Source organism: Ovis canadensis, chromosome X (genome assembly GCF_042477335.2).
Source record: "Ovis canadensis isolate MfBH-ARS-UI-01 breed Bighorn chromosome X, ARS-UI_OviCan_v2, whole genome shotgun sequence".
Classification (NCBI taxonomy): domain Eukaryota; kingdom Metazoa; phylum Chordata; class Mammalia; order Artiodactyla; family Bovidae; genus Ovis; species Ovis canadensis.
Genome location: NC_091727.1, coordinates 129,293,649 through 129,317,776, shown reverse-complemented (window position 1 = coordinate 129,317,776; position 24,128 = coordinate 129,293,649). Strand labels below are relative to the sequence as shown.

The 24,128-nt window shown below is 46.7% G+C and overlaps 1 protein-coding gene across 3 annotated transcripts in view; it reads right to left on the bottom strand.

Annotated features, from left to right (window-relative positions):
* COL4A6 (collagen type IV alpha 6 chain) overlaps nt 1-24,128 on the bottom strand; it is a 345,428-nt gene that overhangs the window by 7,252 nt on the left and 314,048 nt on the right. For 2 of the 3 annotated variants that reach the window (XM_070292135.1, XM_070292136.1), the window contains 17 exons: nt 21,400-21,453; nt 18,641-18,712; nt 18,131-18,238; nt 16,795-17,016; nt 16,265-16,426; nt 14,454-14,624; nt 13,425-13,568; nt 12,887-13,012; nt 12,221-12,402; nt 10,313-10,376; nt 7,801-7,875; nt 7,038-7,145; nt 6,842-6,949; nt 5,851-5,922; nt 4,885-5,010; nt 530-646; nt 101-262 (listed from right to left, as the gene is read on the bottom strand). In XM_070292135.1, the coding sequence (XP_070148236.1) occupies nt 101-262; nt 530-646; nt 4,885-5,010; nt 5,851-5,922; nt 6,842-6,949; nt 7,038-7,145; nt 7,801-7,875; nt 10,313-10,376; nt 12,221-12,402; nt 12,887-13,012; nt 13,425-13,568; nt 14,454-14,624; nt 16,265-16,426; nt 16,795-17,016; nt 18,131-18,238; nt 18,641-18,712; nt 21,400-21,453 (2,073 nt within the window). The remainder of the gene's footprint in view (nt 1-100; nt 263-529; nt 647-4,884; nt 5,011-5,850; nt 5,923-6,841; nt 6,950-7,037; nt 7,146-7,800; nt 7,876-10,312; nt 10,377-12,220; nt 12,403-12,886; nt 13,013-13,424; nt 13,569-14,453; nt 14,625-16,264; nt 16,427-16,794; nt 17,017-18,130; nt 18,239-18,640; nt 18,713-21,399; nt 21,454-24,128) is intronic. The other variant, XM_070292137.1, reaches the window with a different exon arrangement.

Here is a 24,128-nt window from a genome sequence, read left to right as displayed (position 1 = left end):
AAGAGCATCATCAGTTGGTCTCTGTTCACAGGGTGGCAGGAAGGGGCCATCTCCAACTGTGGAGTGGGAAAGGGCCCAGTTGCCAGCCATGCAGCCATACCTTTCAATCCTAGCTCTCCAGGGAGGCCAGAGAAACCTGGAATTCCTTGGTCTCCTTTGGGCCCTTGAGGGCCAGGAATTCCAGGGAAGCCAGAGTCTCCAGGGTCGCCTTGATCTGAGGAGGGCCCAGGGGGGCCTGGGGGCCCAGGGGGGCCTGGGCGGCCTAGGGATAAGATAGGAAGAGGGATGAGGGCAGGGGGCAGAGGAAATGGCCACTGTGGAAGGCCTTGACATTGATAGGAAGCCAAAGCCCATTCCCAAGGCAGATAATGTTCCCTCGCCTTCTGTGGGGCCCCAGTGCCCAGACCTTTCCAAACCCTTTTAGCAAAATGTAGCCCGTTCCGGTCCCCTGTGTCCCTGCAGGGGGAGGGGTGTGAGGTTGGACTGTAGACAAGGCAATGCCAGCCTTCTTTGGGCTTCCTGGCTTTACCTCGTTCTCCATCTAGGCCTGGTCGCCCAGGGTCGCCAGGCTGTCCTTCTATGACTGAAGGCAAGGAGAGGCCCAGTGCACCGGGGAGACCAACGGCGCCCTGGAGACCTGGAAAACCTGCAGAGAATAAATAAAAGGGGCTGCAGGGGCTTTGTGTACCCATTAGAGGGCCAGGCTCTCTCAGAGAAAATGGAAGCCATTAGGTAGCAGCCAGAGCAGCCTAGGCCAGCAGAGGGCTCTTGTCCCTTGCTCCTCCCTTGGCAGCCAGTGGCCCCAAACAGCTGACAGGGGCTCACAGAGTCCCCACTGGCATTGAATTGGGATGAACAGAGCCTCAGAAAGTTCTAGCTCTCCAACCTCTCTGGTAATGGAAATATGTTAAACAGATTTCCCCAAAATCAGGAAGAAAAGAAGGTATAACTGTCGCACCTGGAACTGAAGTTTCCTGAGGTGTTTTTAAACCTATTGTATAATGTTTCATTGAGTTAGCCAGTCTTGTCTGCTGCTGCCCAAAGAAGGTTATAGACGGAGGTAGGGTGTAGCCCCTAACCAGTCAGAAGAGAGCCTCACCTGCTCCAACAGAATGGAGGTGGGAAGGGCGCTGATACCCCTGGTGTCTTATCTGGCTAATTTCTGGGTCTTCCAGGCAAGCTGGAAACCAGTTTTATAGGTGATTCATGATATTAGCTAAATGCTTTCTTAATTGCCTAAATCCCTTCTCCATTTGGCCAAGGAAAATAGCCACTTACTGGCCTACGTACATAATATTTGCTCAAATTTCTGTTTGTGGGATGATTTCTATTAGGTTCAAAACCAAAAAAATTTCAACAGATTATAGAAGATGTATGTAATATGCATACATCAAAAACATAGATGATAATTTTGCTGGGAAAACATATCAAAGCTACATATACAAATGCAGAAATCTATTTTATTCTTGTAACATGGAAGGAGTGTATTTATTACTTTGGTATATTCTAGAAGATATTTAAATGAAGAGGAATTAATTCAAATTGATTGAGAAACTGTTTTGCTGGTTGAGATTCTTGTTTGTGACAAGAAAATACCAAAATATTACTGTTGCATTTGATTGTTCTGACCAAAAAGCTGAAAATATTAATGTAGAATTTCTCATATTTTGCTAAGAAATAGAAAATCCATGAAAACTTATAAGGGAAGATGGCAAATTGGTTAATTTGGGCATCATTAACAGCTCATCGATTAATTGAATACTGACAAAATATAAAGGAGGAAAAAATAAATTTCAATAAGTCTCCAATTATTAGAAGTCTGGAAAAGAAACAAAGTAAAAGCAAAAAACAAAACTAGTCACAAAACCACATGGTACTACTTTTAGTTGTGTCTTGATGAGTCTTTGAAGTAGTTTTTATTTTCACAAAGGTAAAAATCTGAAAAGAAAGACATACTGTATTTTTGTCCTGAAAATATATCTTCGTATATTTATACATATATATGGGCTGAAATTATGTAAAACAAATAAACAAGACACCACATATAGTAGAGTAAGTGTGGGCTAGGCCCCGATTATAAAGTTTGTTTCCATGGCAATTTTTGCAGCTAACTCCTCTTTTCAAGCTGTTTCTTGATTTTATAATTACACGAATATATTATTAAACCTGAAATAAAGGTACTACTGACCTCACATAGTTAGAAAAAAAAACTCAAGTGTTTCTTTAAGAATGAGATATTTTCAGTGATCACATGATGAAAATGCAAGATGGCATATTTTCCCAACTTATTCCATCATCACAGCCCTAAAAAAAAACCCAAAATATACTAATGTGGCCTCTCAGTATATACTGCAAATATGGAAATAAATGGCATAATTTAATGTTATTTAGATAAATGTATTGTAGGGACAGGGTTTGCTCCTAGGAAATTTACTAAGGGATAAACCTTCGTTATACATTGATTTCTATAATCAAATTAGAGATTCAGTTCCTGTTTGGGGATATATTTGATATATATGTTTTAAAACATTATTTTAATTAGATATTGAGAAGAAGAGAAGAATATTTATAAAGCAAATGTTAAAAATCATCTAGATAGAATGAACATCTGTGTTCCAACCACCCAATTTAAGGAAAAGAAGATAGCAATACCTTTGAATTTCTTTTTCTTTCCTGGCTTTTTGAAGTTTATTTGTTTTTAATTGGAGTATAATTGCTTTACAATGTTGTGTTGGTATCTGCCATACATCATCGTGAAGCAGCCATAGGTATACATAAGTCACCTCCCTCTTGAACCTCCCTCCCACCCCATCGCATCCCTCTAGGTTGTTCTTTTCACACCCTTTACAGGTTTCACCATCTTCCCTCCCTCCCAGAGGCAACCAGTCCTGAGGTTTGTGTTCATCATTCCCTCTTCATCACAGTTTGAATATCCGTGCATATTTGCATCCCTAAGCAAATATTGGTTGGAATCACACTAAACATATTCCTCTGCAACTTCCCCTTTCTCGCCCTTCAACATTATGCACCTGAAATGTATCCATCTTGACATGTGCTGTTTACTACATTTGTGTTTGTGATTTTATTACCTCAGATAGCCAAAGGCAATGAATACTGTAATGACCAGGAATTCATAGTCAAGATTTAAAAACAGAAAAGGCATCATGCCTGTGCTTCCACCCAGGACCCAGACCTTTCTCTGTCTCCTGCCAAAGAAGCCACAAAGCCTCCCTTCCTAAGCCCTCACATCTGGAGAAACTGCTGGCTTTCAGAAAAGTACAGGTTGGTCCAGACAAAGGAAAGAGTAAACACAGAGACAGCAGATGCCCCAACATAAAATGCAGCTGGAAATGAATGAATGCATGAATATAGTTCCTGGAAAACCTACGCACATTATACAAACATGCACATAAATGCATAAAATGATGTGGTGGGACATCAGGCTCCAGAACTATGAGGACAGAACATTTTGCAAATGTGATTTCCCCAGGTAACATGTGATAGTAGAATGGCCAATGTTTCTTGACCAACGACTATGTGCCATGCTAAGGTGTAAGGTGCTTAGTTGCTCAGTCATGTCTGACTCTTTTGTGGCCCCATGGACTGAAGCCTGCCAGGCTCCTCTGTCATGGGATTCTCCAGGCGAGAATACTGAAGTGGGTTGCCATTTCCTTCTCCAGAGGATCTTCCCGACCCGGGGATCAAACCCAGGATTCCTGCATTGCAGGCAGATTCTTTACCAGCTGAGCCACCAGGCAAGCTGCCATGCACTGCGCTAGGTGCTTCCATATGGATTACTTCACTCCTCACTGATGTTTCACCAAATATATAGGGTAGATTCTCTTATTCACATTTTATAGAAAAGGAAGCCTATGGGTTCCTTTGGGATGGAGGGGTGAGTAACCTCCTTGTTCAAAGTCATGTAGCTAGTGAGAGGGAGAGCTGGGATTGGAATCCAGTAGTCTGACTTCAGAGCCCCTGCTTTCAGCTATGGTGATACATGAAATTCATGTCTTGTTCTACACTGAGTAGGAGGTATATGCATCTCTACAACATTTCTAAGGAGAGTTAAAGAATCAGAATTCATTCTCGTTATTTGAGAGGTGGGGGAAGTGAAAAAAAAGTGAAAGTTAAAGTCACTCGGTTGTGTCTGATACTCTGTGACCCGTGGACTGTAGCCCACCAGGCTCCTCTGTCCATGGAATTCTCCAGGCAAGAATACTGGAGTGGGTAGCTATGCCCATCTCCAGGGGATCTTCCTGACCCAGGGATTGATCCCAGGTCTCCTTCATTGGAGGCAGATTCTTTACTGACTTAGCCACCAGGGAAGCCCGAGAAGCAGGGGAAGGGAGACTCAGAAAGGGACTTCAGACTATGTGATGAGTCAGGGGCTGAGATTAAGGTGAAATCTGATTTCTAGTAAACCCAGTAAATCCTAATCAACTGCTTGCTGTGTGCCTGTCCTAGGGAGATATTTATCCTCTTAGTCCTGGGCTCCTTCCAGCAGCCACACTGTCTTCTCAGGGCCCCGTGACTGCCAACTGCCCTGGACACCAAGGGATTTATGGTAAACCTCTCGCTAAGTGGACAAGCCCAGTCCCTCAGGACCATTAAAACCAGACTCTGACAAAGTGAGAAAGAGAGGCCCTGTGGTTAATAAGGGAGAGCTGGAGGGAAGCTGGAGGCTAGAGAGGACTCACTGAACTGCTCTCTGACACCCCTTCCTGGGAAAGCCTGAGGTGGAGCCCACCCTCTTTTTGTCAGTACTTGGGTTCTGAAATCCCCAGAGAGGTAAAGACATGCACAACTCATCCCTGGGAGCCACATGACGCCAAGGAACCCCAACCCTGGCTGCCCAGCCAAGTGTGACTTGGGCTCACTTACCTTGACTACCTTTGGGTCCTCTTATACCTGGCTTTCCTGGGGCTCCGATGCCAATTCCTGGAGAACCTTTTTCCCCTTTGGGACCAGGCAAGCCAGCTGGCCCAGGCACACCAGTTATACTAGGTCCTAGGAGGAGATGCAGAGAGATGCGGGGACACAACTCAGTGGGGGTGAGGCCCTTGTGCCCAGCTCACTTGCAGGGAGTCTGCCTCACAGACACCAGAGGCTGAGGGCTGAAATGATAGGGAGGAGAGCTGATGCAGGTAGAAGGCCAAACTCCATTCAGCTTCCTACCCCTCCCCCGCCCCCCCCACACACACACATCAAGGCATCCCCAACTGGAGGCTGGCAAGGACATCTAGAGGGCTTCCCTGACAGCTCAGTTGGTAAAGAATCTCCTGCAATGCAGGAGACCCTGGTTCAACTCCTGGAGAAAGGATAGGCTGCCCACTCCAGTATTCTTCGGCTTCCCTTGTGGCTCAGCTGGTAAGAATCTGTCTGCAATGTAGGGGACCTGGGTTGGGAAGATCCCCTGGAGAAGGGAAAGGCTACCAACTCCAGTAAATAAGGTAATTCAGGTATAATATTTAGCATAATGCTCAATAAATGTTAACCAAATTTCTATAAAACTCTAATCCAGCCACCTCTAACCACTGTTTTGGGCTTCCCCTGTGGCTCAGCTGGCAGACTCCACCTGCAATGTGGGAGACCTGGGTTTGATCCCTGGGTTGGGAAGATCCTCTGGAGAAGGGAAGAATTCCATGGGCCTGGAGAATTCCATGGACTGTATAAGTCCTTGGGGTCGCAAAGAGTCAGACACGACTGAGCGACTTTCACTCACTCACACTAAGGACATCTAGGAGTCTAAGGATATGGGATACATTGTGGCCTAGAACTCAAGATCAGCCCCATCAGGCTTCTGGAATAGTTGGTGTTCTCCTCCTTGCCTTCCAGAGTCTTGCTTACCTGGAGTTCCACGGGTCCCCTTGGTTCCTGGAAGCCCATTCAGTCCATGTAAACCTGGAAGTCCAGGGAAACCTGAGGGGAGAGAAGATCAGAAATGGTTCCAGCAACTCTGAATCATGAAGGGTCAGCAAAAGGTCTTGCCCCCAAGGGTACTGCAAAGTCCTCATTTCAAAGGTTCTGGGCATTCTTGAAGCATTAATTAATGCCCTACGAGAGACTGGACCACCCCTAGTCTCTACCTCCTCTCATTAGAGACCAGTATAGCTTGAAGAGGGCCTCCCAGGTGGTGCTAATGGCAAAGAACCTGCTTGCCGATTCAGGAGACATGAGACAAGGGTTTGATCACTGGCTTGGAAAGATCCTCTGAAGGAGGGCACTGCAACCCACTCCAGTACTCTTGCCTGGAGAATCCCATGGACAGAGGAGCCTGGCGGGCTACAGTCCACGGGGATGCAAAGAGTCGGACTTGAGCGACTGAACATGCATGCACACAAGGCTTTAAGAGCAGTGCGGTGCTGTGCTAAGTCACTTTAGTCATGTCCGACTCTTTGCGACCCTATGGACTGTAGCCCGCCAGGCTTCTCTGTCCATGGGAGTCTCTGGGCAAGAATACTGGAGTGGGTTGCCATGACCTCCTCCAGGATGGTAGCTAATTATGTAACTTCAAGAAGAACTCAGAGTGGCAATGCCAAGACCTTGAGTTGCCAGCTCCCAGAGACTTGCTGCCCAATCTCTCAGTCAGGGAAAGGCTACCTATGCCAGGGCGATGATCTTCCTTCCTAACTCTGCTCTCCATAGACCCCATGTTCTCTTGTTTCCACTCATGCCCGCTCTCCTTTCTTCCTCCTTTCCCATTACCTCTCATGCAGCTCAGTCAGTGACTCCCCTGGATATGGCTTAACCCCAGCTAGGGTCTCCTAATAAAAAGTAGTTACTATCCTTTTTTGAGGAAAGGACCCTTTTCCCCACTGCCACTCCATAACATACATACCTTTGGTTCCTATTAGGCCAGGGGGACCCAGGGGCCCAGTTGCCCCTGAGTGGCCTGGAGAACCTGGAAGCCCTGGATTTCCTCTCATGCCTGCAACTCCGGGGAGTCCTCAGAATGAAAAAAAGGCAGAAATTCAGAAGGAGTCTTGACACTGATCTGAAATTTTTCAGAATAAAGTTGTCATGTGTCATGGTACCTAGGGAGCCAGGAAGGCCAGCGTCTCCAGAAATACCAGCTTTCCCATCTTCACCTTTGTTTCCTGGGAAACCCACATCACCAACTGGTCCGTCTTTTCCTTTCACACCTACAAAATCAAGAAAAATGCTGAGTGATCAGGCTATAGTTCAGGGAGTATGTTCCTCCACAGGAGGTGGGGGTAGGGGCAGGACGGTAAAGCCATTTTGAGCCACCATGGCAGCTGGGTCCAGTGAAGAAACTCTGAAAGGTATTGTGGCAACTGTCTTCATACTTGAAAGGTGCCGCCCAACTGAAAGGGCATGGCAACCTACTCTAGTATTCTTGCTTGGAGAATCCCATTGACAGACGAGCCTGGCGGGCTACAGTCCGTGGGGTCGCACAGAGTCGGACATGACTGAAGCGACTTGGCATGCACACATGCCCAACTGAAAAAGTTAAGTAAACTTGTTCCGAGTGTTCCCAGGAGTAGGAGTGATGGGTGGAAAGGTTCGAGAAGTAGTTTGGATAACTATAAATTAAGGGAGTAGACACCATTATCTTAAAGGTCTTAGACTATCCCGTAAGTCTGTGAGTCTTGAAGAAAAAGTAGGCTGGTTTGCTTGGGGAAAATGTTGACTGCCTCTGAGTGGATATATGTCACATAGGAATTTTTCTGCACTGGACAGAAGTTGCAGAACTTAGGTTTGACCTCCAAAATTCCTTCCAATGCTCAGTTTTGAGGAGTCTGTGAAATGTACGAGACAAAAGTAGAGCAGCCTTACCTTTGAAGCCAGGCTCCCCAGGTTGTCCCTTGGGTCCTGGGCTACCAGAAATTCCAAGTGTCTGGCCTTGATCTCCTGGGGATATCAAGAAATTGGTTAAGTTGTCAGGAGAAGGTATAGCTCAATTTGCAGCAAATAGATTAAAAAAAAAAAAGTTTTTGTATTGGGGTATAGCAAAAAGATCTTTTGAAGGAAAAATCATGGCCAGGGAAACTCCTTGACACAATCACGCATTGGGTAAAATGTTATGCTTTTATGCTGCAGTGCAGGGCTGGGATGCTCCCAGGCTATTGGTATAAAAATGCTGCTACATGCAGCATATCTCCACTGGGAAGCACATTACTAGGCTTGGTATGGGCAGAGAAGATGATAGCAGGAGCCCTAAAAATACTACCAGAAGAGGAGGCTGTCTAGAGCTGAGGGTGTCCTCTGCTGCTGAGTCTGGAAGGCAGGTGGGTCAAACCACTGATATTCGCGTATCTTTGACTAACAAAGATTGCAAAGGGGGTTTGGGCAAAGCAGAAGAGCAAATTAGTTCATTTGCCTGTAAACACAAAGTCTCCCCCAAGGAGAGCCTTGGGCCTGTTAGAAATCCACCTTGCTCTGGAAAAACACAATAAAAGGAGAAATGTTTCTTATCTTTCTTTAATGAAAGAATTAAAAAACATTTTTTTTTTGGAGGATAAATTGCTTTACAATGTTGTGTTGGTTTCTGTCTTATAATAATGTGAATCAATCGTAAATATAACATATATCCCCTCCCTCTTGAATCTCCCTCCCACCCACCTCCTCATCCCACTCCTCTAGGTTGTCACAGAGCACCGGGTTGAGCTCCCTGTGTTATACAGCAACTTCCCACTAGCTAGCTATTTTACATATGGTAATGTACAAGCCAGGCTTCAGCAATACATGAACCATGAACTTCCAGATGTTCAAGCTGGTTTTAGAAAAGGCAGAGGAACCAGAGATCAAATTGCCAACACCCGCTGGATCATTGAAAAAGCAAGAGAGTTCCAGAAAAACATCTATTTCTGCTTTATTGACTATGCCAAAGCCTTTGACTGTGTGGATCAAAATGAACTGTGGAAAATTCTGAGAGAGATGGGAATACCAGACCACCTGACCTGCCTTTTGAGAAACCTATATGCAGGTCAGGAAGCAACAGTTAGAACTGGACATGGAACAACAGACTGGTTCCAAATAGGAAAAGGAGTATGTCAAGGCTGTATACTGTCACCCTGCTTATTTAACTTCTATGCAGAGTACATCATGAGAAATGCTGGGCTGGAAGAAGCACAAGCTGGAATCAAGATTTCCAGGAGAAATATCAATAACCTCAGATATGCAGATGACACCACCCTTATGGCAGAAAGTGAAGAGAAACTAAAGAGCCTCTTGATGAAAGTGAAAGAGGAGAGTGAAAAAATTGGCTTAAAACTCAACATTCAGAAAACGAAGATCATGGCATCTGGTCCCATCACTTCATGGGAAATAGATGGGGAAATAGTGGAAACAGTGTCAGACTTTATTTCTTTGGGCTCCAAAATCACTGCAGATGGTGATTGCAGCCTTGAAATTAAAAGATGCTTACTCCTTGGAAGGAAAGTTATGACCAACCTAGATAGCATAGTAAAAAGCAGAGACATTACTTTGTCAACAAAGGTCTGTCTCGTCAAGGCTATGGTTTTTCCTGTGGTCATGTATGGGTGTGATAGTTGGACTGTGAAGAAAGCTGAGCACCAAAGAATTGATGCTTTTGAACTGTGGTGTTGGAGAACACTCTTGAGAGTTGGATCTCCGCAACCAGTCCATCCTAAAGGAGATCAGTTCTGGATGTTCACTGGAGGGACTGATGCTAAAGCTGAAACGCCAATACTTTGGCCACCTTGTGCAAAGAGCTGACTCATTAGAAAAGACCCTGATGCTGGGAGGGATTGGGGGTGAGGAGAAGGGGACGACAGAGGATGAGATGGCTGGATGGCATCACTGACTCGATGGACATGAGTTTGGGTGAACTCCGGGAGTTGGTGATGGACAGGGAGGCCTGGCATGCTGCGATTCATGGGGTCGCAGAGTCAGACATGACTGAGCGACTGAACTGAACTGAATGTATATGTTTCATTGCTACTCTCTCAATTCGTCCCACCCTTTCCTTCCCCTGCTGTCTCCACAAGTCCGTTATCTACATCTGTATCTCTATTCCCACCCTGCAAATAGGTTAATCAATACCATCTTCCTAGATTCCATATATATGCATTAATATATTGGGCATATACCCTGAGAAAACCATCATAGAAAAAGACACATGTACCCCCATGTTCATTGCAGCACTATTTACAATAGTCAGGATGTGGAAGCAACCTAGGTATCCATTGACAGATAAATGGATAAAGAAGATGTGGTACTTATATACAATGGAATATTACTCACCCATAAAAAGGAATGAATTTGAGTCAGTTGTAGTGAGGTAGATGAACCTAGAGCCAGTTATAGAGTGAAGTAAGCTCCTTACCTTTTAAACCTGGGAGACCAGATGCTCCTGGTAGCCCGGGAGCTCCACTGAGACCTTGTGAACCCTTCAAAGCAATACATAAATTAGTATTTCTGCTTAGCACTCAGGACCTCCCATCATCTCTTCCCGCTCCCTTCCCTGAGCCACTGCTTGAGACCTGTCCATTTCATACTCTGTGGCAGGGGTGGAGAGGAGGGGGGCATCCTGCAGAGGGGAAATTGATATGCAAGGGGAGAAATGCATATTTATGGTAATAGGGGAAGGGTTTGATCTGCAGATTAACCCTGGTCTTGTCATTCATAACTTCCCAGTGCCTAACAAAACTGGTATCATGGGAAATCAAGGTGTGGATGTTCTAGTAAATCTCTTAGAAAATACAGAACCTAACAGTCAGTGCAGGAACTTGATTTACTCTACATACAGTTGGCAATCACCACCCATGCCAAAGGCATGATGGACGAGAACAAGTGTGGCCTTCCCATGTGGAGCTAGGCCTCTGCCACAGGTTCTGCAAGGAATGTGGAGTCTTTCTGCCACTAGGTAGCGGGCTGCATGCAGGCAGGTACTGGAGTCTGAATTTGGTCTAATATTCCCATGATTTTCACAAGAAAAACTGTCTTCCCTGGCTAATATCCAACATATTGAGTCTGAGAAGCAGGCATGTTGGCTGCAACTGGCCCGGTTCCTCTCCTGGCATCTGGTATGGTTTGGGTTTGAGATGTACCCAGTAAGGATACATACTACCCAGGACCTTGGGTAGCAGTCTGATTTGGGTCACTTAGCTCCCTGGACCATGACCACGACATCCCCCCTTCACCTGGTGTTTTCTGTGCATCGCCATATCTACTCATTCAGAGCCCCTGCTTAAGCTGGGACCCCTCCCAGAATGCCTTCCCACTTTGATTGCATCCTTCCTAGTACGTAAGCAGCAGGTTGAGAATTGTTTCTTTTGCATTTTCTTCAGGTGTGTGTGTATGTGTGTGTGTTTTCTCTCCATCAGCTGGACTGATACTTTTAAAGGACAGGGACTGTGCCTGCAGGGAATACAGGTGTCCTGTGATCCAATTTATTTAGTCCCTTCAGTACTATTATTGCTACTATTTATTTAGAGTCTGCCATGTACCAAATACAATGCTACCTGCTTTATACATACTTGCTCCCTTAACCTTCACTATGGGCTGAAGAAGGTTTGAATTCTATTCCCATTTTGAGCAGATGAGAAGAGCAAGGCTCCAGCAAGTGGAGTGATATGCCCCAAATCACAGAGCTAATGAGTGATGGAACGGAGAATCAAGCCTATGCCTGTCTCATTGCTAACTACCCTACCACTCTGCTTTTTAAAAATCCAGGAAAAAAACTGACTTTGATTCTTTGCCAGTTGTTGCCTAGAGGCAACAAAGATCTTTCTGAAATCAAAACATCAAATAGTCTGTACTGAATTCTTCTAATGTGCCAAACTCAACATGGGATGCTGGCAGTGGGATGCAGACAAAAAGCAAGCAAGGCTTGCTCTCAAGTCCTAACAATCTCATTGAGGAAATCAGACCCAGGCAGAACCAACCAGGATCAGTGGAAGCAGTGTGAGATGTAGGGTGCCAGCAGGGTGGGAACTCAGGGACTCCTGGAGGGGCGGGTGCCTGGGCTGGGGCCTGAAGGACCAGCAGGTCATCAGCAATTGCAAGGAGGATGCTCTGCCATGTGAGGGAGATAGTGTGAACAAAGGCCTGGAAGAGGGGATGTTCGGGAACAAGTGAGAAGACCTGGCCAACTCAAGGAGGTGCCTTGTTGGGGTTAGCTCATGGAGGGCATGGGAAGTGGGCTGAGATCAGAAAGGTGGGCAATAGGGGCCCATCCCTCTGCTATCAAGGCCGTTCCCTGGTGGGGAGACAAAGATCTGGGCCCACTTACACTTTCTCCTCGAATTCCTGGGAAACCTGTGATTCCAGGGTGTCCCTTCAGGCCAGGTAAGCCCCGTAGTCCTGTGGAGCCAGGGGGGCCTGGTCTCCCACTAAGCCCCTTGATGAGGTTGGGGAAGCCAGGAGCTCCAGGCAAGCCTGGTGGCCCGGGGTGGCCAGCCTCTCCTTTGTCACCTGGGAAAGAAGCAAAAGTCTTGGGGAAACACTCTGGGCAAGAGAAAATCTGTTCCCCAAGCAGCAGGTGCCCTGGGTCACAGGTAGGCAAAGGGAAAGCTTGGGGACAGTTAGCTTGGGGTGGGATGGGGGTAGGAGGAGGTGCCTTTGGCCTTATGGGGTACCAGCCAGGGCCACCCCAGCTTCCTCAGTGGGAAAGCCACTCAGTGCCCACCCTCCACTATCTGCCTGGCCCCTCCAGGGGTACAGCCACCTGTGGTTCAAAAACTGAGTTCCACAGGGGCAGTGCAAACCGGCAGTCTCACAGTCCAGATACTCCTCAGGCCAAGGAAAGGCGCCTCCGTGCTCTTCCCCGCCAACCACTGCCTCCCACACTGCTGCTCTGAGGGTTCTTCTACGGTGGGGGCTTTTTTCAGTAAAGAAGTCAAGTTTGGTCATGAAAACTGTCTTAGGTATTTCTCCTTCCCATTCCCTGCCCGGGTACCTCTGGGTCCGGGAAATCCAACGGCTCCAGCTGAGCCCTGAGAACCTTTGTCTCCTTTGAAGCGGAGGTTTAGCATTGGAGGTCGATGACCGGGTATCCCAAAGGGGCCTGGGTCACCTCTGTCTCCTGCAGGGATGGAGGTCATGAGGCCGCGTGAGGGGGGCTTAGACACAGGGTAAGCATGTCATATCAGCTCTTCCCGCACCACTCCAGGGCCCTTTCTGGGTTCTTCCAGCTTCTTTCCTGCCCCTATTTCCCCAACTTTGCATTAACGGGCATGCCCTCTTCTTGGACAAGCCCAAGGTCCTACGATTTTAGACCCTACTCAAAACCCTTCTCCACTAAGCATCTGGAAACGTGTGTCAAGGCCCCTAACATGCTGTGGTAATGCAGAGTGATTGAGGTCTCTGGGTTTAAAAGGATTTCATTGAGAAACCTCAAATCCTGAGGTTGGTACAAGCCACCTGAACGACAAAGTAGATAAAATGCACCTTGGGAAGGAGGGGTGGCAATTCCAGAACTGGGTTCCCCAGCTCACCTTTTTCACCAGGGCTACCAGCCCATCCAGATGGCCCCACTCTTCCTGTCGACCCAGGAATTCCCTTTAATCCACTTGCTCCAGGAATACCAGGGAGACCTGGAATCCCTGGAAAACCTGTCAGTCCAGCAGACCCCTTCTCACCTGTTGAGAAACAAGAAATTCTATTATTATCCCCGTTTGACATACAAGGAAATGGATGCTCAGAGAGGTTAGTTAACTCACCCAAAGTCACATACCTAGAAAGTTGCAGAGGAGAGGTTCTGACCCATGTTTCTCTAACTCTAAACCCCAAGCTCTTAGTACATGTTATGCTACTTCCCCGAATAGGGACATGGAACTAAGTACCAGGAAGGAAAGAAGAGCTGGACACTCCTCTTACGATTTTTCAAGTTAGAGCTCATGTGTAGCACAGAGAAAATAAATAAATAAACTTAGGCCCAGGAGGCAGAGAGATGAGCTCTAGCCTGGTGCTGTTGCTAACCAATTGTGTGACCTTGGACCAGTTACTTCCCTTCCTGCCCAACTCCTGGTGTCTACTAGAATAATCAAAGGAAGTGAGAGCCATCAGGCTGTATGAAGGGTTCATGCAAATGAGTAAACCCGGTGTGGCTGTTGCTGTCCTGGGCTTTCCTGCTCAAGTTATTCAGCCCAGTGTTCCACCCAGCAGGCAGGGAAAGTGTCTTGCTGTGGGTGGGAGTCCTGCTCTAGCATTTGTCTTCTCCTACTGTGAAAGTTTTAGTTGATCAGTGTCTGACTCTGCAACTCCATGGACTGTAGCCCACCAGGCTCCTCTGTCCCTGGGATTCTCCAGGAAGAATACTGGAGTGGGTTGCCATGCCCTCCTCCAGGGGATTGTCACAACCCAGGGATCGAACCGGGGCCTCCTGCATTGGCGGGCAGATTTTTTACCATCTGAGCCACCAGGGAAGCCCTGCTCACCTCCCTCCCCATTCCCCTTTCCTAGGAGGAGAGGAGGGAGGAGGCAAGTTGGGCACCCACTGGTGCCTTCTTGATCATTTTACTTACCCTTCAGACCTGGCAGCCCTGGCAACCCAGTAGCCCCTGGCAAGCCTGAGTTTCCCAGGAAGCCAATTGGCCCTGGTGGTCCTGGAAGCCCTTTCAGCCCAGGCAGGCCTCTCTTTCCAGCTGACGCAGGGAGACCTATCTCGCCTCTTGGACCTTTCTTTCCAGGATGTCCTGAATCAGCACAGGAGAAAATACATGATAGCTGTCAAGTGAGACTATCCAGATCTGGGCCACTGCCCATTCCCCTGGCTTCTGGTTGGTTGACTTGATGGGGTTTGTAAACAGACTTTGAACAATGGGCCACGCAGGCTAACAGGCAGAGTTGTTTTCAGTTGGTTGACGCATAGCACTTATCCCCCAGGGTGCCCCACCAGCGGCTACCTTTACCAGCATGGCACTATAGCTGGCAGGGGAGATGAGCAAACCCCTTCTGATGACAACTCTTCTCCCTTTATGAATGTGGTTCATACTTTAGCCCCTGAATGGAGCTCTAGGGAGCCAGGGTGGCAAGTGGACTCTAGTTTCCTGGTACTTCCAGCATGAATCAGTCCACAATGGCTGTTTCCTGAGCCAACCGGTGAAGTAGAGGTTAAAGCCCAACAATTGTTGCGGCCTCCTAGGGAGTCATGGATCAGGGCTGCCCTTTTAATCCCTCATGCAAGCAGTTAAGTCAGCCAGTTCCTTGGCATTAGAGTTGAAAGACCCCCTAGTGCCAAATATTGTAGAAATTCCCAAGGCCCATCTGGTCTCCTAGGTATTCTGAGACTTCTTTCACCGGGCTTTCAGTTGCTCAATGGGATTAACCTCTTGAGCTGCTGCCAAAGTGGAATGTTCAGGTACAAAGCAAGGAAATTAAAAAATCAAAGGATCAAATCAGTGATGACAGAGGTATTTGGGCCCCCAAGGACCTAAATGAATGGCTGGCTTGGCTTTCTATGGATTGAAAAGCATCATGTAGCTGGGAGCCCCAGGATTCTAATGGGAGGCTGTGAAGGGGATTCCACAACAAGGGAAGGAAATTCAATGGGGGCCAACCCCACAGTATGAGTTCAGGGACCCCCTGGCCTTACCAGGTTGTAATGTATAGTAAGATAATTCCCTGAGAGGCCAAGCTGGTGGGGGTGTTAGTCTGTGAGCTTGTGTGCTGTTTGCTCACCTGGAAAGCCTATGTGAAGACCCCAGAAACACACAATCACAAAGAGGATTAAAAAAGATATTAATAGTTGTATACAAACTCAACTTCAGTCACGTGGCTAGGAGTCAGTGGTGAAAAGGGTGGTGTGAGAAAAAGGCAAGCTGCAAACACTAGGCTGGAACCAGAGGATGTCATGCCCCACTGTGGAGTGAAAAGCACTTTGGCTCTGGGTCCTCAGAGACCTGCTGGCCCAAGAGGCAAGCTGCCAGGGTCGGGGCATGGGGGCGGGGTTTGTGGGTGGGTGGGCAGGGTGTGGGGCGGGGTTTGTGGGTGGGTGGGCGAGGCGTGGGGCAGGGTTTGTGGGTGGGGGGCGGGGTTTGTGGGTGGGTGGGCGGGGCATGGGGGCAGGGTTTGTGGGTGGGGGCGGGGTTTGTGGGTGGGTGGGCGGAGGCCATGGGGGAGGGGCGAGGAGTGCTCATATTTGAGGGTCACTTTTTGGAGGCTAAACTTTTTCAACCTGGCACCGTGGGGGGCTTGAGATGTGAAACGCAGGTTAGACAACTCAGTCTCCTCGGCTCTGACCCTGTCACACTGCTGTTACTGCCCCTCAGGGTGCCAGGGCCCCAAGGCCCAGCTTAAGTCTGTCAAGTTGGGGCTGCTCCTCTGAAGGACCTACCTGAAATGCCTGGAAAGCCTGGGGGTCCGCGGAGGCCGGGTTTGCCCTTGATGCCAAATAGACCACTAGGGCCTGGGGGGCCTGGCTGACCCACGCGGCCTGGTATTCCAGGGCTGCCCCGCTCACCTTTGGGGCCGAGCAAGCCCGACTTCCCAAGCAAACCTAAGGAAAGGAAGAGGCAGATGATCACAGCCTGGATTGATAGCAGGGACCACTATCAAACCACCTTCCAGCAGAAGAGCCCAGCCCCAGGATGCCTCTGACGGGCCACTGTCTCATCAGCTCCAGCCTTGCTGCTAATTATGGGCTTTGCAAGAAATCTGACTATGGATTCTAGATACTTCTGGAATTACTGAGACAGGAGAATGGACTCCGGTGATTTAAGAAAGGCAGAGAGAGAACACAATGACTTTTCGTTTCAAGCCGCTAGTTCATCCATCACCCCAGATTCATGCAGTTATTCATGCAGCTACACCAGGTACTGAAAGCCTTTCTGCAGACTGTCAAATAGGTGGGGAAAAGAAAGTCACCCTTGAGTCCTGGAAGGCCAGAGTCTCCAGGAAATCCTCTGTCCCCAGGCAGTCCCTGTAGACCTTGCTCCCCCGGAGCACCATTTTCAGCACCAAGGATGTCACCAGGGGCTCCCTTGGAACCTGGTAAGCCGGGGCTGCCAACTTTCCCAGGCAAGCCATCTTTTCCAGGGAGCCCAGGAAACCCAGGCAAGCCCTTCTCCCCATGAGGTCCAGGAAACCCTAAATGTGAAGAGTCAAAAAGAAAAGGCCATGGCGGTTTAGAAGTCATAGGTTTGGTTAGAGGACTCTGACACAGATTTTTTTTACTACTACAAAAGTTGTCACATTAGTCATGTGTGGCTTTCCTTAAAGGTATCTAGTCCTGGGAAGACTTGCTCAGTGGCAGGGACTGCAATGTGTGACCCAGAGGAGGTTCTAGCTCAATGAGGCCAGGCCTTGGGCAGAGCTCAGCAACCCACTCCTGGGGCTCCTACAGTGGCCGAAGAGCACAGGTTAGAGCCAGGACCCTCTGTCAAAGGCCTGGTCTCTTCTGGGGTTGTCTAACTCCCGTCCTCATGCCTCCCTCTTTCTGGATGGTGGAGGGACCTGAGACACCAATAAACCCAAGGAAATGTGACCTGATGAGCCCCCTACTGCTGAGCAGAGGTGGTTCTCAGACTGAGGATGCATCAGAATCCCCGGGGGCAGGGGTGCTTGGGAAAACCCAGATTGCCGGGCCCATACCCCCACCCTGCCACAAAACTTCTGATCAGCAACTCTGCCAAGGGGCCAAGGAACTGCATTACTAAGAAGTTCCAAGGTGATGCTGATGTGGCTGGCTGAGGGAACACAGTTTGAGAAACGCTGGTGCACTGTAGCACAATGAAGCTCAGGTTAGAACAACAGGGTGTCAGCCAAGGGTCTGAAATATGCCAACTTCCCTCTCCCTTATCTGCATCTCTTTCTCTGAGCTTTCAGGAGTTGATCCAGGGAACTGCCAGAACATGCAGTCAGACCAACTGACAGAACATGCGGTCAGATCACCCGGCAGAGTCCTAGCCCTGTCACTAGTGACTTTGTGATCTCAGGCGAGTCACTTTCCATATGCGCCACAGTTTCCTCTGCTGAACCTGAAGGGGTTGGCTCAGCTCATCACAAATGGCCCTTATTGCTCTGAGACGCTGTCCTTCTATAGCTCTAAGCTCTGTCTTGTCTGACTATGAAATCAAAACCACCCCACTTATACCAGAGCACAAACCTAACTTCCTACAGTGGGTGGATGGCTACCACAATCCAAACACATACTCACACAACAGGAGAGGCGGGGGGCAGGGGGAGAAGCTCCTTTTCTTACCTGGCAATTCAGGCAGGTGAACCAATCCTGGACTTCCGGGGTCTCCTTTATTTCCACGCAATCCAGGTTGGCCTGGAGCCCCAGGGAGGCCACGGGCCCCTTTAGGGCCTAAAAACCGAAATGTGAGTGGTAAGGGGAAAGGAACGTTGGTGTGGCTGTGATCTGTGATGTCCATTCAAGAATCCTAGTCTTAGGAATTCCCTGGAGTCCAATGGTTATGACTCGGTGCTTTCATGCCAAGAGTGAAAGTTTGTTCCCTGGTTGGGGAACTAGGATCCCACACGCCAGGCAGTATAGTCAAAAAAGAAAAACACCTAATCTCTTGGAGGGCCTCTCTTATTCTCCCCTCCCCACACAGCCCTCTCTAGCAGCCATTCTGTTCCTCAATTCTCAAGGTTGCCCTCTCAGGAGGAACGTGGATCCCCCAGTGCTACTGGGCTATCCTTGGCTTACTTTGGTACATGGCCCTTACATGTGTGTTCAGTGGCTTTTTCTGGCCTCATTCCATACCTGGGAATCCGGGAGCTCCTGGGAGTCCTGATGGACCATATGGTCCAGGAATAATACAAGGCAAGGTGATACCTGTAAATGGTAACATGTAAGCAGCTGAACCGATCGAGTCAGGGATGACTTCCCCCTAGCATGCTCCTTTACTTCCATTCCATTGAATGCAACAGCTAAGTTATTCTTTCCACCCAGAAGCTGGGAGCCCATGCAGAAAAATCTTGGCTTCAGAAGCTCTTGGGAGTTACTCCTAGTGCAATTTCTCATGGATAAGAATGCCCCTAGTGTCCTAGTGCGGGGACACCACATTCTAACAAAGTCTCCTGTTGTGTAGGAACAGCAGCAAACAGCAGTTGCCCATTCACCCTGCCCTCAGGTGGAGCCCCTCCCTAGAATGCATGCTTAGGGTTAGTTATTATTATGTCCACATGACTAAATTGGAGGGTTTGAAGACAAGACCCCTCAAGTTCACATGACTGCTCTTTTCTTGGAATGAGGCTTTTCCCAAACCACTGGGTTCTTTTGACACTCGTCATTTAGGATCTACTGAAACCTATCCATTATCCTTGGTCAGATGGACCCATATGTCTGCACCAAGCAAACACTGAAGTCCACTTTCTTGATCATGACAGATGGTGATCTTTTGCTCAGCTCCTCATTTGAAACTGTCGACTCTGCTACTGGGAGAAGGGGTCGTCAATTTCAGTATTCAAGACATTGAAATTGATGCACATAGCCCTTCCCCTAGCAAATTCTTCCTCACTCACTCACAGTGCAAATAAAAAGTCTACGATCACAGAGGGGAGGTTTAATAAAATACCAGTGAACGAATTGTTAGTTGGCTCCTTCAGAGGCCATTTATAAATAATTGCTAATTAAAATTAGTCTTGCCTATTCATTAAAACAATTCCCAGAGATCTACTTTAAGTCACAGAGCCCACAGTTCCAAGAAACTGCTATAGCTTTTGTCTGTACTTAAATCACAAATTACATCTCTTAAAGATATGTATACAACCTGTGATTCAGACAGCTTATTCAACTGGCTGGCATTCCTCCCCGAGAGTCTCGCTTTCACTTTCTAATACAAAAGCTTGATGGCATTTTTAGCCCACCTGTTCTAAGTCCTAAATCAAAACTGGGAATTCAACAGTATAATGTATTGGTTAAGAGGTTGGGCTCTGAAGCGAGACAGAGCTGAGCTTGTATTGTAGTTCTACTACTGACTAGTTGTATGAGCAAGATACTCAACCTCTCTGAGCCTCATGTGTAAAATGGGAGCTACTTATCTCATATGGTACTTGTGAGGATTATATGGAATAGTGCTAATAGCACTTAGCACAGTGCTGGGCACCCTGGTATGTGCTCCATGAATACTAGTTTTTTAGTATCTTACTTAAGGAGGAGTATTCAGAAGAGCTCCCTCGAGGCCATCCCCTAGATTCTACCTCATTCAGGTTAGTGACATATTTTGTAGCCTTGGCAGCAGCTTTCTGCCTTCTAGACTTCAAGCTCCTATAGTTACATTTTCACAGGTGGAAAGATAGCCACAAGCCTGATCTTCCTCCACAGCTGGTTATACCCATCTCCATCCTGCCAGGTGCTGAAATGATGGTGCTCTTTCAGAGAGCTATTTCCCTACTGCAGAAAGATGCTCTATGAGTAAGCATCTCATGATGGATGAGATGCTTCATGGGGAGAGGGCTGCCAGTCCTGCCCTCAGCTTTGGACTAGGCTGAAGAACTGCCTCCCTATGTGGTATTCTGAGAGGGACCCTGGAGAAAACTCTCCTGCCCCAACTATTTCAATAGTTAATTGACTTTAATGTATCATGTAGTTCCATTGCTTTATGGCTTCAAAAACAAACTGGGCAAAAGATAAATAAATATCTCTGGGCCAGGTCCAAACATGAAACCACCTATCCTCAATTTATCATATCAATTTTATAGATGATTTTCACTTGTGATCACCAGAGGAAAACAAAACCTTTAGAGGATGGGGCTGAGGACAGGCATCTGGAAAGGTTACAGGGAAGGAAAAATAATGAGAAAATGGAAGATGAGTAGATGCCAGAAGGAATCAAGGGCATGCTTCCCTTTTGCCTTAGACCAGTCCTATACAACACACCACATTTGTGTATTGCAAGCAGAGGGTCAAAATGGCAAGAAGATAAGGACTTCAAGTCATACATCTGGCTCTCTTACTTTACATCAATTCAGAGCCTTCTCCCCAACAAAGCAGAAACCAGCTTTACCCATGTTCTATTTCACAAGTGCAACAAATGACATACTTATTCAGAATTTGCCCATTAATGCCAAAACCCATCTTCAGAATCAAAAAGCAGTTCTGGTTATCAAGATTCTAACATCTCAGTTGATTCCAGGTCAAATGAATAAATATCAGATGTGTGGATCCTTTTAGGTAACTCCCAAGGCAAGTCATGGCCTCAGTTACGTTCATAAATGAAGATACTCAAGGCAGAGATGAGCGAAGCCATCAACATGCATGATGAAGGTGCCCAGCCGCTTGCAGAGATTGCGTGCCCACTTCTTCTGTCCTCCCTCCCAGAAGAGGTGTGCTAAGGAGCCTTTGAAGCAGTGTCAGCATGAGCCTTTGTACCCCAGCCTTAGGATCACCCCTCCCCAACTCAGGCCTCCAGTGTGGTGCTCAGGCCATTGTGAATATCTGAGATAAAGTGAACAAAAAGGAAGGGGGGGAGGGTTGCCACCATCGGCATTTGAGAACCTCTAGACCTAGCTAGGTCTCACCTCCCTCTGCGTCTAAGTCTTTTTTCCCAACCTCCTCCTTGCAGCAGCAGTCACCTAGACCAATCAAGTAAAGAAGAAAATTAAACCGGGATGGAAGTTCTTTGAGGCCCAAGGAAAGTCTTGTCTGTAGCCCACTGATCAAATTGTCTGGATAGAGTGGAGAAAACTGGCATCCACACAGTAGCCACTGCAGTGATAACCTGGGTGATTGATTACTATGAGCATCTGGATCAGAGCCTCTCTGGAAACAGCTAGTTGTCTCTTTGCCTAGGGTTTGTAATAATTCACACTATTAGGTTGAAAAGCTTCAATGACTACATTCCCTTTCCTGGCAATGTGTCCTAGCCTGAGCCACAATTGGCTGGAGTGAGTGTACGTTTAGGAATGGCATCTTCATCTTCCATGGCAACAGTCATGTCCACAATTGCAAATGTTTAGGGCCCACAGGTGAAGTGTTTTTAAATCTGTGTAGAAAGAAAGCTTGGTTCGAGGAGTTATATTTGGTGGCCATAGAGAGAAAAAGAAAGCTAATGCTCTTAATTGAAGTCACTTTTTGGAAAGTCTTGGTACTTCAACAAGAATATTTTCTGCATAAGGCATCTCCCAGGCTATATAGCTTTTTTAGATCACTAGATTCGTGAGAACTTTCCAGGCCCAGGGGTAGTGAAGTTTGGGACAGAAATGGTCCCATGGGCTTCCTTCCATTGACTCAGCCTGTTTTCAAGCAGTTTGAATATTGATAATATCCAAATTTGAGTGTATGTAAGTTTATAGGTACCATGTTAATATAACTCAGTTTAAAACCTAGTTGCCTGCCAAACAGGTTGACCTAGAGTGAAGATCCAGTTGGCAGAGGGGCAGTGGAATGACCATGAGTAATGTCTCTGGGAACAAAGGTGGAAGCAAAATTGTAGCTGACACCAAGACTTCTAAAAGGAAGCGTATTTTGTTTGATAAAATTCCTCACAATCTTGCTGTAGGGAAAGATGAGGGGAAGGGATAGGGAGTTTGGGATGGACATATACACACTGTTATATTTAAAATGGAAAACCAACAAGGACCTACTGTATAGCACAGGGATCTCTGCTCAATATTATGTGGCAGCCTGGATGGGAGGGGAGTTTAGGGGAAAATGGATATGTATATATATATGGCTGAGTTCCTTCGCTGTTCACCTGAAACTACTGTTTGTTAATTGGATATACCCTAATACAAAATAAAAGGTTGAAAAAAATTCTTCACAACCTTAAGAGGAATACTGACTTGGACTGAAATACTGACTTGGCTTTAAGAGTCGTGAATGATCAATTTTTAACTTGTACTATTATATCAATTCACAAAAGTACATTTTAAAACAAATACATTTTTACAAGACCTGGTATCTGTCTTCTTTTTTGGTAATTCTTCAAGGTGACGAGGTGGAAAGAGGAGACAGATCTAAGAAAAACCCTCCTGGTTATGGGGAAGGCCCTTTTCTCTGTGAGTGTGTATATTAGTCTCTTGTGGAGTACTACACTATGCTAGGCAGATTGAGAAACACTGAAAAGGATTATTCTCCTTCCTTAGTATCCAAAGGCTTATAATGGATTCAGTTCAGTTCAGTTCAGTCGCTCAGTCGTGTCCGACTCTTTACGACCCCATGAATCGCAGAAACAGTAAAAACATCAATGGAAGGAAATATATAATCTAACCGGCAATGACATACCGTAGGGGTCAAGAGAAAGCTTAGTGAAAGAATTAGGGCTTATATTGAACACTGAAAGTTGGGTGGGATGTGAGTACATAGACAAGAAGAGTATCCCAGAAAAAAAGGCAACATGGGCAAAATGTTGGCAGTAGAAATGAATATACTTTTTGTGGGGACAGTGAGAGAAACTGTTGTTTTAGTGTTTGGTTTTCATTAGGAAGAGTATGAGATAAGGCCAGGTTAGAGAGGTTGGTTGTGTCTATGTCTGGAGACTTTTGAATTCCAGTCTGAGGAGTTTCAGTAGAGTGTTTCTCTGTTCAGTAGAAACCGTTTGTGGCTTTGGACTAGGGGAGTAACATGAGGGAATCAGCACTTTACAGATATAAACTTGGCAGCAGTATTCCTAGCGGATTTGAGTGGGAGAAGTCCAGAGGTAGGAGATGTAAAACTACTTAGGAAATTGTTGTCATTCATCCACCCATCCATCCCAACAAGCATATAGGTATTTGATAAGCTAGACATGAGATAACGAGAACTTAATACCAAGAAGAGGAAGGGACGATTATAAGAGGTATTGCAAATGAAGGAATGAGACAATTTTCAAGTTTTGCAATTTCAGATGACTATAAGTGTGGTACCACTAATGGGAACATAGAAGTTGTGGAAAGACAGAAGTTGGGATGAAGAGCTGCTCTGTGTGCAAGAAGGGAAATTATTAGCATAGCACATTAACAATCTATAAGCAGAGCTATCATTCTATAATTCCTGAAATTCAAGTAGAAAAAGAAGTGATGTAAATAGAAGGGATTTAAAGTATGAAATGGAAATCAGACTAGATAGAACTAGGGTCTCTTCTCAATCTGAGATCTTATGAATTAAAGAAAGGTTCTTCCCTGCTGATATTACCATACAACTTAGAGGATACCTTTATTGTCCAATTTCCACTTCTTTCTTTCATGACACTTGTAGTAAATGGTCATCCAGCTTCTGTCTAAAATGTTCCAGAGATGATGGGCTCATAACCTCCCAAAGCAACTCTGTT